At 40.5% G+C, this 18135-nt stretch overlaps 1 protein-coding gene across 1 annotated transcript in view; it reads right to left on the minus strand.

The window, feature by feature from the left end:
• Positions 1-314: 314 nt before the first annotated feature.
• The window catches only part of TECRL (trans-2,3-enoyl-CoA reductase like), an 86913-nt gene continuing 69092 nt past the window's right edge, over positions 315-18135 (minus strand). The window contains exons 9-12 of the mRNA XM_080378429.1: positions 15086-15143; positions 13701-13786; positions 13242-13287; positions 315-11658 (exon numbers count right to left, since the gene is read on the minus strand). Coding sequence (XP_080234555.1) covers positions 11531-11658; positions 13242-13287; positions 13701-13786; positions 15086-15143 — 318 coding nt within the window. The 3' untranslated portion in view covers positions 315-11530. The remainder of the gene's footprint in view (positions 11659-13241; positions 13288-13700; positions 13787-15085; positions 15144-18135) is intronic.

An 18135-nucleotide genomic window follows, 5' to 3' on the forward strand; every position in this document is an offset into this window, starting at 1 on the left:
GAACTGACAGCACTTGGTACACGGCTGCTGCTGAAGCCAGAAGAGGCTATGTCATGCTGCCTGCTGCTCTGTGTTTGGAGAGTATAGAGATAAGAGGACTGGGGAGCATAAGTGCAAGAGGTCTGACGCTCAAGGGCAGTTGGGGCCAGAGACTCACTTTGTACCTTCTATTATTGGTGCATTCCTTGGAGCTGGACAAGGCCATTTTCTGGAATGATTTATCATCATTTATCAACAGTCTTGGCTGACTGGAGAGGTCCCAGAAGACTGGAGGTTAGCAAATGTGGCATCCATCTGTGGGATCCAAAAAGTGATCATTCCTCTGTACCCGGCACTGGTGAGGCTGCACCTCAAATCCTGTGTTCAGTTTTGGGCCACTCACTGCAAGAGGGACACTGAGGTGCTGCAGCGTGTCCAGAGAAGGGCAATGAGGCTGGTGAAGGGTGAGGAGCAGCTGAGGGAACTGGGGTTGTTTAGCCTGGAGAGGAGGATACTCAGGGGGACCTTATTGCTCTCTACAACTCTCTGAAAGGAGGCTGTAGGCAGGTGGGGGTTGGTCTCTTCTCCCAGATAATTAGCAACAGGACAAGAGGAAGCAGCCTCAAGTCATGCCAGGGGAGGTTTAGACTGGATATCACAAACATTTTTTTTGCTGAAAGGGTGGTCAAGCATTGGAATAGGTTGCCCAGGGAGGTGGTGGAATCACCATCCCTGGAAGTGTTTTAAAAAATACATAGATGCAGTGCTTAAGGACATGGTTTAGTGGTGGACTTGGCAGTCCTAGGTTAATGGTTGGCCTTGATCTCAAAGCTTTTTTCCAGCCTAAATAATTCTATGTCTTTTGTTGACATCTGAAAATTCTGCAGGAAGATATCCAACAGCCAAATTCAGAAAAAGTACTTCTATTTTTTAAGTTTCATTTTACCCATCAATAACATTGCCTATCTGTATTAGTCTGGATAAGTCATTTTTAAATGTGACTGTCACAATCTGCACTGTGAATTGCAGTGATTCTACCATGTTCCAAGGAAATGCGATGACAGTATGAAAACTGAACTTTTTACTCAAACGTTTTTCACATCCACAAAGGTAAAATTTTTGGTATGGTCTTTCATAGTTTCACTACAGACCAGGTTCAAAATTCTATTCCACAATACATTCTGAGTGTGCAACAGATTTTTCTCATTTGATTTAAAGAGCATAACAAGCAAAGAGAATAACAAGCAAACTGAACAGCAAAAATCTGGAGCTTCTTGCAAGTTGAAAATTCCATGGTTTGTTTCCCTCTTGATACCAAGAGAGAAAAGGTTAATCTGAAAGTACACAGAAATTCACATTTACAAAATCTGGTCTCCACAAAACCGTGAAATCCTTAATTTGTTTATTTCTCCCAGAAGAATATAAATCACTGTTGCATCCCCCAAATGTTTGTGAGTTTATCAAAAGGAGCATTTATTCATCATTCATTCCACTCTGTCATTAAATCCTCTGGATTATATGGCTGTTGTTGTCTTTTAAATTCCTGGTAAATATGTTGCTGACAACCAGCTGTTCTTTTCAGTGCATCATAACCAAGCGTCCTAAAGTAGATCATTAGTCTGCTTGCATCCATCTTTTTTTATTTATGACACTCAGGGAGATTACAATGGCCATCTGCAACTGTGGGCAGCTTTTGTTTTGGAGGAACATGCTATGGCATCATCGAGGGCAGGGGAACGTGAAAGACAAGGCAGATCTTCAAAGATATTAGCTCACTTGGAGTGATAAGGTTTGCTAAATGTCCCACAAAGGGACACTTGTGTCTCTGATGCCTTTGACCCCTCTTGCCCTGAGGACACTTTGGAGCCATGCAGTCTGGTGACACTACAGAGAAGCCTCTTGGGGCTGGAGCCCCAAGCAAGGTGTGGTGAGATGCATGACCCATTGCACCACCTGGTTATCCCTGGGAGCCAGGGGGTCTCAGAGACCCTCTGCTTCCTCCTGGCCCCTGGACAGTGAGCCCGTGCTAGTGACAAACTCCATTGCATCAGCTGGGGGAAAGGAGAGAGGCAGCCTCTTTCTCACCCATTTCTCTCCTACATCCATCCCATGGATGGAGCAACCTGGACACTGGCCCCATGCCTACACTCCCACTTCAAGTATAAGGGTAGCCCATTTTCAGAACAAAACATTGGGTGTACAGTAAGTCTCAGTTATGGTACAGTCTTTTTCCCTTCATACTCTTACCCCATGTTACATTCATTGAAGAAAAGGTCAGAGCTTTCCAGCTACATTTGTTTCCCCCTTGGCTGCATGCTGAATCTTCCTGAGCTGCTCGTTTTGACTTTTCGGTGCTCTGAAGCATCAGGCTTGGTTCACTTGCAGTTCAAGCTATGTCAGACTCCCATGTACAAAGCAAGTCAGAGGGTGTTTCTGCTGGGGAAATCAAACATTATGTTTTCCAGTCTGCAGTGTTCAGCTCAGTTGTTCTTTCTCTGAAAATAAGGGAATGCCGTCCCTTTCACTTGTAATTTACAGTAATTAGCAATGAAGTGATGCTTGGTTTGAGGGAAAGAAGCACTGTGAGCAACTCGCTCCTAAAAAGGAGATGGGGGGGGGGGGGGGGGGGGGCGCAGTGGGAAGTTGGGAAGTTGTACATTTTGATTCCTCATGCAAACATAAATATTCAACATTTTTGTAAATAAAAAATTGGAAGGAAAAAACCCAGTAATTTTGGATTGGTTTAACTTTTTCTCTCCTAGCTGATACTGAAAAGCTTAGTATTTCAGTTCTGTGTGAAATGCAAACAAGCCAATAGATTAGTTGTGTTAATTAGAAAAAAGAAAGAAAGCAAAAAAAAAAAACCAACCTAAAACAATCCTGGCTGAGACACTTTACTTTCAAAGAACAGATGGCTTTCATTTCTTGCGGCTGTAGAATATTTTGCTTCAACATAAAGGCATATAGTATATCCTCTGGGCATGAAGGAAATTAAGATGGAGGAAAAACATTGCAGGGAAGTTCATTAGAAGCTCTAGAAGTAATAGCAAAACCAGACATGATTTTTGGTGCCACTAAACTTTGTTGGCCTCAACTGGTTAGTCCTACAGGGCTTGCCTGAGTTCAAGGCATCAGGACCCCTACTTGCCCTGAGTTTTCCATCCTTCTTTCAGTCAGAACAGCAGCAGGAGAAGCTCTGTCTGCAGACATTTGTTGTGAGAGAGGACGGGTTTTGTGTTTTCCTCACCAGCCTGCCTGGCTTAACCTTTGACCACCCTTCAGCCTGCCTCTTAATGTGACCGTTTTATTGACAATTGCAGTTAAAATGGCAGTCAGTTTAGCCAGTCCTGTCTGCTGCTGCATGAAAATTTTATGTATTGTGACCTTGTTTGTGCCCTTAATTTCTGCTGGAGATGCTCATCATCTCGCACTGTAACCAATGAATCAATTTTATTTTCTTTGCTGAAGGTGGGGAGAAACTGCTTCTCCCCCTACTCCTTATCTCCAATAAGAATACTCCTGCAGTTTTTCTCTCTTTGTAACTGCCTATTGATTGTGAGTGTCAGCCCGCACATTTGTGGGTGCTGAGGGATTTGATTTTATTTCTGTTTGGTCAATGATATCTGAAAAGTGACTGCTCAAAGGGCTGCTGAGAACTAGGGATCTTGTCAACATGTTTTATAATGCATTATTCACATATAATTACAACACAACAATATGATTAGATGAGGTATTTCCTTTTTGCTTGCTTAGATATTCCTTTTGGATGATATATGCACCTGCAGTCCTGAGGCTCCAGAACTGCAGTAGGCAAGATTGCCCCATATTGCCTGTTGCGCGTGCCCAGATTTAGTGCTCTTACAAAAAATGTTTGCCAGTAAATAAAAGCAGTCATTTTTCTAAGCGTTTGATGGCAACGGCTGCTGTGCTCACTTCTGTTGGTCTGGGCAGTCATCTACCTCTGAGAACAAATCAGATGTGTGCCTTAATGAAGCACGGGCTGGGAAGGACCCTAAAAGTTGCCTAAGGGATGAGAAGCAAGCATCAATCACTTGCTCGAGAATGAAAAACTGTTTGGAGGGCTGCTTGTTTAGATGGCTAAGTCCATCTTGCATCTGGCCTCAGCATCCTGGCCTTGCACCTACAGCACATCTTCTAGTGTAGCTGTGGCCAGCTTGTGACATTTCAGCTCTTGAGCAGTTCAAAGAGGACTTGTGCACTGAAACAGCTGGCCAGGGCCATTGCCCATTGTCAAAGGGACCCTGAGAAGGAGAAGCAGTGGTGGAAATGGGCTTTGGTCCACTGTGGGCTCAGGCCCATCAGCACTGGAGCAGGGCAGTCTGTGGATACTGTTATTACCTACCTGTGAATGACTCCTGAACTCCCTCTGTGAAGCTCATGCACTTTGACACACTTCGTCAAAGTCTTGCATGTGCCCTAATGATTTGGTATTGCAGTTCATAAGGGCAAGAAAATTTGCCACCACTTCTCTGGTAGGAAAAGCACTTAATTTCCCTGAGAAAAAATGAAGACAAGTAACTAGATATAATAACAGGACATGCAGTAATTCCCTGCATAACTTGCATTACTCTGTGCAAGTCTGTCGTGCTTATACTGTGTGAGTGAGAATTGTTCTAAAATTGATATTTCCCAACCAAGTACAAAAATGTTTGAGGTACAGAGTCCAGCAAACATTTGCATATGATCAAAATAGATTACCTGTTTATTTAATTTCAGATCCACAATTAAGATCAGCATTGCCTCTGTTAGCTTGCAGTAAATCTTTATTGCACTGCCCTCTCCTGGGATAGGTGCCCAAGGAACTGCGCCCCAGAGTAGACGTCGGCTCTGATTACTACAGCCCTGTTCAATTTGTCCCTGTATCCATATGAGCACAATATCCATCTTCCTTTTACCTGCTAGGGCCCTCTGAATAAGAAAGCATGTCAAATGTACATGAGCGTGTTGCAGTTTCTATTGTTTTAGATTTGTAGTTTAATAGTAAGATACTGTTGCAAACCTGGAAGAATTACACCTGTATTTTGGCAGAGAGAAGTTCCTGAATAGCTTCACCGCTGCAGAGGTTAGGAGCAAAGGAAACACAGAGAATCGTTTAGGAGTTAGGGCTCAGGTAGTGAAGAGCATTGCAACTCATATCTTCATGATTTAGCTCTGTGCTTTACAACTGGATTAAGGTGGGATGTTTGGCCAGTCTGTGAACAAGAACGGCGTAATGCTTCACGTGGTTATTGGAAGGATGTCTGAAAATGGCAGCTAAATAATCACATATGTGTGGGGCAATAGGGCTGAAATTGGTTGACAGTGTATAGATAGGTTCTTCATCCTTAGTGTTTTGAAATCAACAGCTGATTTTCTCGCAGTATCACTGCGTATGTCAAAGCTCTAACAGGTAATTAAGAGTTAGAATGAAAAGCATACAGGTCCAAATGCAAAGCACCTTCTGCAAAGAGATGATGTAAAGCAGAGAGTGGAAGAATACAGTGTTTGTATATGTGACAAATATTCCCTGCTGGTTTAAGAATAGGTACTTTGTTTTTCATTAGATACAACATTGGAGATGTGTCATCTTTAATCCATTTCTGTCAAGCTCAGTTGTCAGAAAGAGTGAAATTTCTTTCCAAAAAGACATAGCTGCTAATCCCTGAAAGCACGCTGCGACCACATTCTGGTCCTTCCAGCTCTCTAATCAATGTTTCCTTCTGCAAGGATGCCCTTGAACCTGCGAAATGGCCTCATATTATTAATAGAAAAGACAAAAAGTACCTTTTTTTTTTCTATTCTTGTCTTGAGGAGAGGGACAATCCTTTAAATATTTCTTTCTTTTATAATTTAGTGTCACAATGTTTCACCAGTCAACTGAAAACTCATCAACTTTTCGGTATGAATGAAAGGAAAAGAATGTTTAATGTCATCTGTTTTCTTCGGAGCCTGTCCTGTAGTGCTTCAAAAGAGCCCCCAAATGGTGAAATCTGTAGTTTTAAAACAAACGCCTTTCTTACTGAGTATGGCTGGGTACTCAGAACAATGAAAGGGATTGCTAGTAGAGCTATATTACTTTTTCACAGGAATAATACTGTGTTTTAGGAGGAACCTGGCTAACAATCAGATTTCTTTGACAAAAGATGTGAAGATTGATTTTTAAAATAAGGAATTAATTAGTATTATTGAACACCCTTATCGTATTTCTTTTACCTATAAATTATTTCCTCTTACTTGGTTCCTCAGTCTTCAAAGGCTTTAGAAGTTAGATAAAAGCAGGTATATGTTAGAAGCCTGGGTATTCTGGGAGGTGTTAATATGTGCTAGATATTTTAAATCTAAAAGCATATATTTGAGGATGCATTAACTTGTCTTTTCCTTTGGAAAAGAGGTTTTAGATTGACTATTACATTGCAAGGAAATTCAGTGTGTATTATTGCAGTCACTCAGTGACTGATGCTCCTCACCTGGACAACTGCTTGTCCAGTCAGACAAGATAGACAAGGAAATATTTTCTCAGATGTCCCCACAGGGCAAAGCCGGGTGAAAGCCAGTCTTTGGTGTACTAGACAAATAAATAACCAAACACTGGGACCATAATAAAAGTCTGGGACAGATCGCTGTTGGTTCCGATACCTGTAGAAAGAGTTGTATATTTGAGTCACATATGGCTGAAGATGTGCAGAGACCATTAAAATAAACATTTTTCTGTGATGCTAAATATGTGTGATGTGAAAATTGCCTTTAATCGTAGCTATACAGCAGCCTTTACACACTCACCTATGATAAACCTGGGTTTTCATAGTAAAATATTATTCATGTAGATACTAATCTGTGTGCAGTGACAGCACAACACTTCATTTACGTTTATCTGTGGAACACTGGAACAGGCATACAGTGAGTTTCTCTAAAAGCTTTCATGAATGTTAATGACAGGAAATATCGCTGGAAGACAAAGCTTGTGCTTAGGAAAATATAGAAAAGGGAAAGCCAATAAAGCATCATGTGGAAAATATTAGCTTGCTGAAAAACTCTTTATGGTTTGAATTAATTTTTAGTTCAGCAGCACTTGTTAAAACTATAAATAGATAAATAGTCTCTTGCTTTCCTGTAGCTTTCTTCCTCTTATAGTGTGCTTTAGAAGTCTTCACATTCAGTGATTTTTATTTTATTATATTTAGCGATCACTGCAGGCTCTCTTTCAGAGAACTACTTTGATATCGGGCTGCTTTATCTCAATTCCTAGTGTGATAAAAGCCAATTTAGAGTAATTTTCTTTATACAAAACAATGGAAAGTACAAGATATTTTGATGGTAATAGCATCTTTAAAAAAGGATGACCATCTGCCTTTTTTCATTTCTGCTTTCGGTGTCCTTTTGAGCTCTGCTTTCCCTATGGAAATACGAAATCACTGAGATAATTTTCAGTTCTGTCAGCTGCGAAGATGTGGTAACCATCTTATAAGACAAGCATATGGCTGGGTCTTAAGGGCTTTTTCAAACTGGGAATCCAAATATAGGCTGCCAAGTTGTGTGCAGGAGCATCTGCCACTTCAGTTCCCCATCACAACATCTCCCCGTGCCACCAAGAAGCCTGAGCCGGTGCCCGCTCTTTTCCAGGCTGGCATTTCATGGCAAGAGCAGGCCACAAACATGCGGAGCTGCGTGTCTGAAGGTTTAATTTTAGGCTCCTAAATTTGAAAGTCTTGGGAAGTACTTGGGAAATGTGGACCTCGCCCATCTGGAAGATCACAGCAGAAACCCAGCTGTAAGCTGCAGGGTGAACACAGAGGGACCTGGATGTTGAGCAGTCTCTCCAGGTGGACTAGGAAGCAACTATTTTGAGATACGCTTTGAGCCCACAGGCTGAGCAATGCCGTCTGCACAGTCCTGGTCGGGCAGGCCAGTAAGAATGCATTAGTACTTCAACTGATTTATTTTTACACAACCCCTGCAAAAACTGTTGTTTAGTAGGCCCAGTATCTCTGTATCTTGCTTTATTTGTGGTCTCTTGGCTTAGACAGCCCAGCTTCTGAGGAGTGTTGAGCAGGAATTGCCCCTGCACCTGGGGGCCCAGCTGTGCCAGTGGCTGCACCAGCTCCTCACGTCTAACCAGAACGTGTCTCCAACGTCAGCCACTCGGTTTCTCTGCTGTACAGTGCTGCTGCCTCCTGCCTTTTGTGACAGATGCTGTAACTCACCTCTGCAAGCTGTCAGGAAAGCTTTGGGGCAGACAGAAGCCACAGGACAGTTCAGGCTGGCCCTGGGAGCAAAGCAAGGGCAGAGCACCACAGGGAGCGGATCACTGCCCTGCAGTCTGCCACCTTTTCAGATGCAGAAACTGAGGGAAAATGCATCAGAAAAGCTCAAAGAGGCAGACTGGGTTTTGTTGCATGTAGTGGATTCCATGGCCCTCATGCAGAAGCAGGATTGCAAAATGTAATTCATGTTGTCCCGCTAATTTTCCCGTTTCCAGGGACACCAGTGTATCCAGTGCACTGGAATGGTGACAGCCTTAGCAATGCCTGTGAAGTGGCTCCATATTAAGATTGGCCAAAGTGGGAAACAACTACCCCAACTGCATCTGATGGCTCATACTGGGCATTGACTCCTTCCCTTTGACCCTGAAACACGATGACATTCTGGTAGTAGTGTGGCATTGCCCGTGCCTTCCTTCTGCTGTTGGCTCTGAAGAATTTAGGTCTGTGCTTAAGAGAAAATATTGCCAAAGGAATTTGCAGTTAACCGTTTGCTTCCTCATCAGCCCCTAATACAAGAAATACCAGTATATTTAGAGCTCAGTAAGGCATTATTTCCCCCCAGGTAATCAGCACAGGCATGAAAAACTCTCATGAAAATGTTTCTGTGGCAACAATTGTTTTGGTTCAAAAGGTTCATGGTGCTTCTGGCTAAAATCACTGTCAGTTGCAACTTTTTATATAGTTAATATACTCACTTTTTGTCTAGGCTTTTTTGTTTGCTTGGGGGTTTTCTGCTTCCCCCCCCCCCAAAAAAAAAAAAAAAAAAAAAAAAGGCCTTCAAAATATTCATCAAAACAAAGGCTGACCATTTTCATGTACTTTTTGTTTAAAAGTAAAACGTGTCCCCCATGCCAGGAAGTTGTGCAGTGGAAGGTATCCCTACCCATGGCAGATGATCTTTAAGGCTCTTCCAACCCAAACCATTCTATGATTCTATGAACTTACCTGTTCTAATCACATGGAACTTGCCCTGAAAATCAGAGAGGGCAGAGGAACACAGAAAGATCTGTGAAGGTGCAGGATGTTGATTTATTGCTATTTGTGGAGTCATTTAGCACTGTTGACAACAATTTTAGCTGGTCAACACCCCATTGGTGAAACTCAAAATATCTGCCATGTTTATCTGTGACAGTCTTCTGTAATGTATCTTCATTTATTCTTAGCTAGTGTTTGCTCTTAACCCCATTTTAAAACTGTAGTTTACTACAGGAGCCAAAACCCTTCTCCCACACACTCCATGTATCAAATGATCAACTAATAAGCAGGAAGGTAAACAATTCCTGAAGTATTTCCTTTGCCTAAGCCGACTACTGAATAGGAACCGTGCTCCTAGCGATTGGAATCTCTCTGGAAACATGCCTTGAACAGACTTAAAACTGCAGCTATTGTAATCAAGAGGTGAACAGATAAGTAAGTAATTTTGGCAAGTTACCTTCCCACATGAACTATTTTAAACTTGAAGATTGCTAAACTGAGACATTCAGTAAACATTAAATGAAAACAATCCCAGTAGCTGGATCAAAAAAATAGACAGCAGTCTTCACTCACACATCTAACACTGGCTTGGAAAAAATGAGTTTCAGAAATATTGTTGTTAGATATAAGGACTAAAGAGCACAGAAAATTTTTCAAAAATAGATCTTTATTAGCAGTCTGGGTTAGAGAACTGAATGTTCACTGTGACTTGGGTTTTCCATTGAGAGGAGTAAAAAGTTTTAGCTGTTCACAGGTTACAAGTTCAAAAATATGGAAAGTGATTTATTTACATTACTAAGACGAAATTGAGTTACCGTGGCTAATAGGGGCAAGTGTTGCAAGTTAGACATTAGAAAAGGGATATGAACCCAATTTACTGGGCAAATTAACTTTGTTAGAACCAGCTTGAGCTGGTGCAAAGATAACAGTGCCTTTAGGAGACAAATTGCCTGCCTTGCTTGTGCACTCCAGTGTTTCTCTAATGATTATGAAGTTCTTTAGGCAAGCTTTTTCAGTAGCCTAAGGGAGTCAAAAGACATTGATAAATTTGCAACAGAAATAGAATGAAAACTGGACTTAATGCCCCAACTCTCCATATCTTAATACTTGCTGGTTGAAGTAGTTCTGGGTTGTTGTTTTTTTTTTTTTCTTTGTGTAACTAAAATTATACTTCTGCATGACGTAGATGCCACTGATTTCTGATTTGCAAATGGAGCTAAAAGAGTTTTCAAGACTTGAATAACAAGCCCAGAGAATACCTTAAAAAATAACGTACTGGAAAGCGAAGTAGCAGATAGAGAATGACCAAACTGAAGCAAGAGCTGAAACCTTTCAGCAGTGTCCATCTGAAACAGTTCAGATACAGACTGAAATGTATTTGGCAGGATCTCTTTCCTTTTCGATAATGAGCTGTACTCTGATTCACCTTGTGCCCAAGGATTTCACAGTGCTTAATACAAACAAGGTGAATGGTGTCTGGATGCAGCTGGACACTGAACAAGGGGATCTTAATGTGCTTGTTAGTCCAGAAAGTCTTCTGCTATTTCCAGAACTTTTCAATGTGAGAAAGGGGAATGGACTTAAATGATGTTCCTAAGGACATGTTGCAAATTAGTAGCAAGATGGGAAGCACCTCATAAACAGTCCCATCCTGCAATCATAGGTCTGATCTGCCTACCTGAAAATGAAAGAAAGCCAGACCTCTCTGCAATGATCAATTTAAGCCAACTTGTATTGAACAATTTGCTATGAGATTCAATTACAGAGAAAGAAAGAAAGAAAAACCTTGTAAAGCTGGACTAGACTGTGTCAACAGCATAGTGGTCATTCTTTGATGTGATGCCTTAGGGGAGCCGAGGCAGAATGTGCTGTTTCTGTGCCTTTTAATAAAAATAGGGCTGTGAAACATCTGATGCAAAAATCCAAGGCTCTCGTCAACATCTAACACTGAACCTTAAAATCACCAGACCTGAATGCATGCAGATGAGCTGTATTCATTAATTTTAACAGCATCTGTGCCCATTTACACCAGTTAAATATCTAGCCTAACATTCAATATAAGCAATTTTCTTGTCCCTTCCCAATTAGCTCCATTACAGAAAATCTAATTAAATCATATCTTTTAGCAGGAACCAAGAATTCAAGAGCTACATTTTATCACTTAATTAAAAGCTGTTCGTCTTGAACTGTTAATTTTCTGAAAAAGATATCCAGTAGTTCTTCCTCTGATCCACTTTGGTTACTGAATGAAATGGCTCATTTACTCTGAGTTAGCTCTTGAACTGTACACTTAGGCTCCAGTTCTTGTGAAGAGCTTAGAAGATGATAGGAATCATAGCTGCTTTTCTCCGCACCTCTGGATAAAACCTCTTCAGATATAGCTTGTGTTTTTTCTGGGCCCAGAGAGACATCTGGATGACCATCAGGAAAGCAAAAATGCCAACTACAAGGAATAAGAGAGAGGGGAAAAAAAAAAAAAAAAGATCATGTCTGTTCTTTCAGTGACAGTTTCTGTGCATACAAGAAGGGTTTATGGAAAAGTCTGCAGTCCCTTCTGTGGGCAGATACAGGTTAACTGTGCCCTTGCTCTTGCAGCCTTGCAGTTACTGATATACCATAGCCTGAGGCTCAGCCTCTGCATCAAATTCACACAGACAATATGCACATCTATTAGACATACCCTGTATCACCTATGACTTCACCATAAATCCCAAGGCCTCCTTGGGCATGGTGCCATCTCAACACAGAATTACCCATGACCTCGACTGTTTTTCTGGTTTGCTTTTGTCCTGCAACACTTCTTGTTTTTTTCCTCCAGCTCCGAACCATAACTTGGGATCGGTGCCGTAACTCCCTGCTGCATGGAGGGAGAGCTCAGCCCTGGGGGAAGCAGGCAGTAGGTGCACAAATAGATTTAGCTGCCTGGCAGTGAGGTCTCACAACAACCAGAGATGCCCAGCCCCCTACTGTGGTTGTCAGGAGCCAGTAAGTGGTCTTTTGAGTGCCTCTTCCTTTGGGATGAGTGGCACCAAATGGGGAATGCTTTTACAGGTACTTTTTGCAAATTCATTATCCTTTCTTCCTTAAAATGAGGTGCTGCATCAGAAACATTCGTTAGGCTATCTGGTCAAGTTGTGTTTGGGACAATTACAGCAAGGATGAGTGTGCTGTGCATGTTGCTGCTCCCTGCCTTTGTAAATGCAGTCCTACAATGTCCCCAAACTTTCAGGTCATTTCCATACCAGAGCCTAAAGCACAAAAATGTTTTATCTTTTCAAAAAAAATTAAAAGTTTAATTTTTTCATGATGCACTTTAATCCACTTTTGAAATTTCTTTCTTTTTCATTTTTTAAACCACGAGGCTACTTTTTGCAAGTGGCTTTTATAAGTTTCTGGTTTGGAATGCAAAAATCATTAAAAAATGAATGGTCTGGAGAACCTCAGTCCCAGGGACCATATTTGTATGGGTCTTTAAGTCTCTAAAGATGCAGGAAAGTACTGAGCAGGAGTTGCAAATGCTACTAGCAGACTGCTGTTACAAGCTGGCTGCCTGATATAAGCAAATGGGGAAATGTTGCCAGGAACGTGTCTCTTTCCTCTTTTGAAATACTAAATACTTCTGTTTTCCTCTCCCTATTAGAAGTATTATTCCAGGTTTACAATGCCAAAAAAAAAAAAAAAAAAAACAAACTAAAAAATTCCTGTATCAAAAATGATTGACTGTAATGAAGAATACAACTTTTTTTCTTTTTCTAAATTTCAAAGTCTGCTTTCACTGTGAAAACAGAAGAAACAATATTTCACAAAAAGCAGAGAGCTGGTTTTGATCAAAAGAAGGTGTTATACTAGCATGACACTCTGCAGCTTTCTGAGGGTAGCACTTTGAAGGTTTATACAGTCACATCACAAGGGGGATTTGATGTCAGTATTTCGTATGCTATAAATTTTTTGGCAAATTTTAGATTTCCAGAATGCACTTCCACATACAACAATGTACAAGCTATCTTCATTCTGTTTCAAACTTACCTGGCAGGGTTTGTGTCATCACTGTGAAACTAATCCAAGAACCAACCTGTTGCAAAGAAAAACGCACTGTTAATTGTATACTTTATGTAAAGCAAAAGGGCAAGTTTTCAAAAGCTTCCCCTGGAAGAAGAGCATGAAACTTGTACTGGAAGAGGGAGAGGAAAAATAGCTAGAAAGGAACCCCCCAGTGTGCTGGATGGGGTAAAGACATAGGTGGTAAATTCTTGGATCACTGGAGAGTCTGCAGTGGAGGGGAATATACACAACAGTCATGATATTGATGTGAGGGAAGAGAAGGGACTGGTGGAGAAACATTTGTGGAGCAAGGAGACTCTGACATATGGAACATAATGATAGATGTGAAGAGGGAACTGCATGGAGGTGCAGATTTTTTGCAGCCAATGACTGAAACACAGTAATCACCTACTCTTTACATATAAGCAGAAGAAAGTCACATACCTCATATGTATAGTTGGGACAGGATACCAGCAAGAAGAGCCATGTGAAGGGGTTGTAGGTTGGACTTGGAAAACAGGCTTTACTACCTTTATGAAAGGAAAAAAGAAAGAAAAGAAAAAAGAAAAGAAAACAACTTGATAAAACCAGTTTCCATACAGAAAGGGGAACTGAGCCTTATCACAACTTGTCTGTGTAACAGCCCTCCCCTTGCCCAGTGCTCCCAGAGTACAACTTGTTAGAAAAGTTTCAGTGAAATCTTTTGAGACAGAAAAAGCTGTATTTATCCTAGTGAGAATACTGCGTAGTGAGCCATGTATCAGCTTCTACAGGAAGGTTTGGCATGTCCCAAGGATGCAACCTTTGTTCAGAGGAAGAGAGAGACAAGTAGTTTAATGCAGACTAGCCAGCAGGTGAGGGCTAAGGGCACTCTTCTGGGATATAAATGATGCAGCTGTGTCTTACGCAGCCTGACTCGGGGACATGAACCTGTCCCTTCTCACGTCCTCATCCTTCATCCCAGAGTAGAACAGGAAAACAACTCCAGAGCTAACAGGATGACTCTACAGTCACTGGTAATGCTCACACAAAATGCCACATGCAACGGTTCATTTTTAAGTTCTGGTAACAATGCTATCTTTAATACTTGTAGGCACTGAGCATGTAGATTAATTATTTGGCTCTTGCTGCTTGTACCTGAATTACGCCCCTTGCAACAAACAGCGTAAGCACCTGCCTAACCACAGCACATCAAAAGCTTTCCAGAATAGAAACTGACTTCAGTGTGTGCAGTTAATCACGCTGTGAAGTATTTTCTTGAATAGCATGTTATAGTGGGAAATGACACTATTATTATCTGATAATATATATTTTACTTTCTAGTGTATATAGTATAACTTTAATTCTCATGGTATGAAAGATCCTGAAAACCCTTGCTTGGAGCAGCCTTTTAAGCGCATACCTATACATTGTTGCCTGTGTAGGTATTCATGAGTCTGCCTTTGTGTATTTGTGTATGTGTGTATCTTTGCACGAGATGCACGTATCTAAAAACTCTGCAATCTAATTTAAAAGCTTTTGAAACATTTAAAATGGAATCCTCTGTTGTCAGCCAACAGGATGCTTTAGAGAACTTCCATGTTTAAATCCATATTTAAATTGCAGTTGTGTCTAATTAAGATAAATTTGCTATAAGCTTTGGAGCAACATCGTTGTTGCTAATGTATTCTTGTCACCACATTTATTTTGAAGATGTTATACCAATGGCATGGTACCTACTTCATCTTTCTTTATACTGTGGATGTAGATATATAAATTACTGTATACTAGCAGAAGATGGATAGGTTAAACACACTTCAGTCTTAAATAGACAGGAAACAAAGACAGACCTGAATGATTTTGGTGAGCTAAAGCTACGTTGATAAAGTGATTTCCAGCTTCGCACATCTGCAAGACATTAAAACCATATTTTCAGTCATATGCTTAAAATGCTGTGGTAACTGCGATTCAGTGCATAATCAGAATCCCCTATTACAACTTAATCTCTGTATCCAGAAAATATGTACTCTGAAATGACTCGCCCATGGGAAATACATTCTGTGATCTTTTTCAAACACACAAGTGTCTAGTGAGCATCGTGGGTGCAGCCTGGGGTTAAGTCAATGCTTCAACTCCATACAGCTCAGTGCAGGCAAGCCTTCAGCGTGGTTCCCATGCGCGGCATGTGCAGCATGCTTTGGTCGGGGGAGATCCAAAAGGCTCCCTGGGGTTTAAGGAATTTAGCAAGATACTTTTCTGAACTCAACATCCTTGTCAGGATTTGGATTTAACCCAGACTGCAAAGCAGCAAGTGAAAAGTTGACCACTGGTTTCGTAAAGATGTCCTGAGTTAATGTGCCTACCCTCTTCCTACACACACTTTCAAAGGTGTTCAGTGTAGCACCTCTGTTAACGCTGGTTACAAAGCACAGAAACCAGTTCTCTAGGTATGTCGCAGAGGAAGGAAATACAGGGTGAATAAAAAGGCAGTGTTTCTCTGAAGGGCAGGGTGGTCAAATGGATAGCAGTCAGGAATTGATAAATGAAGAGGACTGGTATTATTCCTGGTTCTGCTACTCTCTGGTTATACCATGTCCAGCCCTAACCAACCTCTCAAACTTGGTCTTTAATATTTAGATGGTTTAAATCTTTGGAAGACATACCATGTCTCCCCGGTGGGTTATACAGCATGTAGTACAAGGTGATTTCACATTTGCTTGTGGCTTTCAGTACTTCATCAATTACAACTACTGTAGAATGAAAACCAATTAGTACCCATATTTAAAGTGGGAACTGGTAGGAAAACCTGTTTCTATTCCTGAAAAAGAAAGTCTGTCAGTACAACAATCTAATGTCATGCTTTTCATGTTTCCCCTGCTTTACAAAGAAAATCAAAATGCTATATACATTTCAGTCTCAGGCTGAACTGAACATTTTTGTTCATTTTTGCGTTTGAAGACTGATTTCTCCTCTCAAACTGAAAAAACCCACAGTGTCAAAAAGTTGTGTTTTCTTATATCATTTGTCAATCTAAATTTTGCAAAGCTGGAAAAACTTAAAAAATTAAAATAAAAAGGAAGAGTGCTAAAATTTAGAGACCTTAAAAGTATAAAGTCACAAAACTAATGCAGAAAAAAAGAAATATGACTGTAATTTTTAAGCTAATTCTGAAAGTCATCCATAACAAACTTCAATTAAAACCAATTGAAAGAAATATGTAACTTCATTTTATATTGAAATGTGCCATTATCTGGAAGAACACTGTAGATAGCAATGCTGAAAAATTTTCCCTTTTTTGGCAGAGATTTCTAGGGTTTTGTTAGGAAAGTGTAAATCAGGTCTATTAGCAAAGCTGTTACTCTGCATGGATATGTAGTCTTGGGTCAAATCCTGCAGTCCTTTTATGTTTTTTAATTACAATTAACTGGCTCTCATCTATCACAAACACCAGATGTAAAACACTAAATAGCCAGAAAAGGAAATTCTATTATAAAATGCCATATCAGAAGCTGTAATTCTAGCCATAGCAATAGAAGTAATTTTAATTTGCATACTTCCAATTATGAGCTAGAAACATGATTTTTTCTGATTACTATTATTTTAAAGAAAAAAGTTTCAAAGCTAAAGTGTTTTTGTGAAACATACTGAAATGTGCAATGCTCATATTCTTGTGGAGCAAGAGAGAGTCACACACTATAGTTAACACCTACTAATTCTATAATCCATTTAAGTAAAACAAGCAAAGGGCATTTCTGCAGGGATTTTTATTGGCTTACCTTTGACTCTGCAGCTGCATTCTGCTGTAATTAGTTCTGTTCCGCTTTAGAAATGTGGCTGCTAATGTTCTATATCAAGATGTACTGCTAAATGTAAGCTAGTCCTTAGTGTCTCAGATATAAAATATGGGGCAGTGGGGAACAGCAGAAAAAAAGGCTTATCATATTTATGATGATAAAATATTGAAGCCTACATACTGTTCCCCCTCTTTATATTCCATGTGTATCTTATGAGAACAACGTCCCTGCAAAGCTCTGAGTAATTTCTCTAAATATAAGAATCTTTCAGACAGGCTTGTTGACACTCTTCAAATCACTCAGTGCTATTTTTTACAGCAGCTGCAGATGTATATACTTAAATCAGGATATGTAATAAAGACAAGCCATAAAAGAGGGGAAAAGAAGAAATCTTCCAAATATTTTGTTCATATGTTTTAGAAAACTGTGAAAACAGCTTCAAATTATTTTATTTTGTAGACTGCTGTTTCAAATTAATTGTCCGGGAACCTGCCAGAACAAGATCTGTAAGGGAAAGGTTTTGAGTCTCCATGGGTAGGAAGTTCTCAAAAGAGCTGCAAGAATTCAGACCACAGAGCAGGTGCTGATGCAGATCTGAAGGGGATGGCTATAGTTATAGCAAATTCCCCCGGCAGGACTCATCTCTCTGCTTGATGGCAGCGTTTTCCCTAAAAGCTATAGCAGGGTGTGTTACACTGACAGGGGGAAGGATGTTTCATTAGACAAGGAGGCTTTTTCTATGCAGAGATTTTGACGGGGACAAGTTTTATTGGTAACACTGAGTATTCAGGCAAATGGTTTGCTTGGTTTCAAGCAACCCCTGAGCTTAGGAAGGGCAGACAGTAAGGCTCTGGATGCACTACTGCCTACTGCTGCCAAAACCTCCTGTCTCCTAGTACAGGATTATTGCTTTCAACTGTAGAGCCTCATTGAGGGTATGAACTTCTTCATATGACTATTTTGCTTGTCTTTGCTTTAGCTTATTATGGCAGGAAAAGCTGAGAACTGCATGGACAACCCCAGAAACAAACACTGCCAAAAATATGATCTTTAAGCGTCTCAATTTGCGAAAGCATTTAAATATTGCTAAGGAGTTATTTGAATGA

This window comes from Falco punctatus (genome assembly GCF_963210335.1).
Source record: "Falco punctatus genome assembly, chromosome: 1".
In the NCBI taxonomy this organism is placed as follows: Eukaryota; Metazoa; Chordata; class Aves; order Falconiformes; family Falconidae; genus Falco; species Falco punctatus.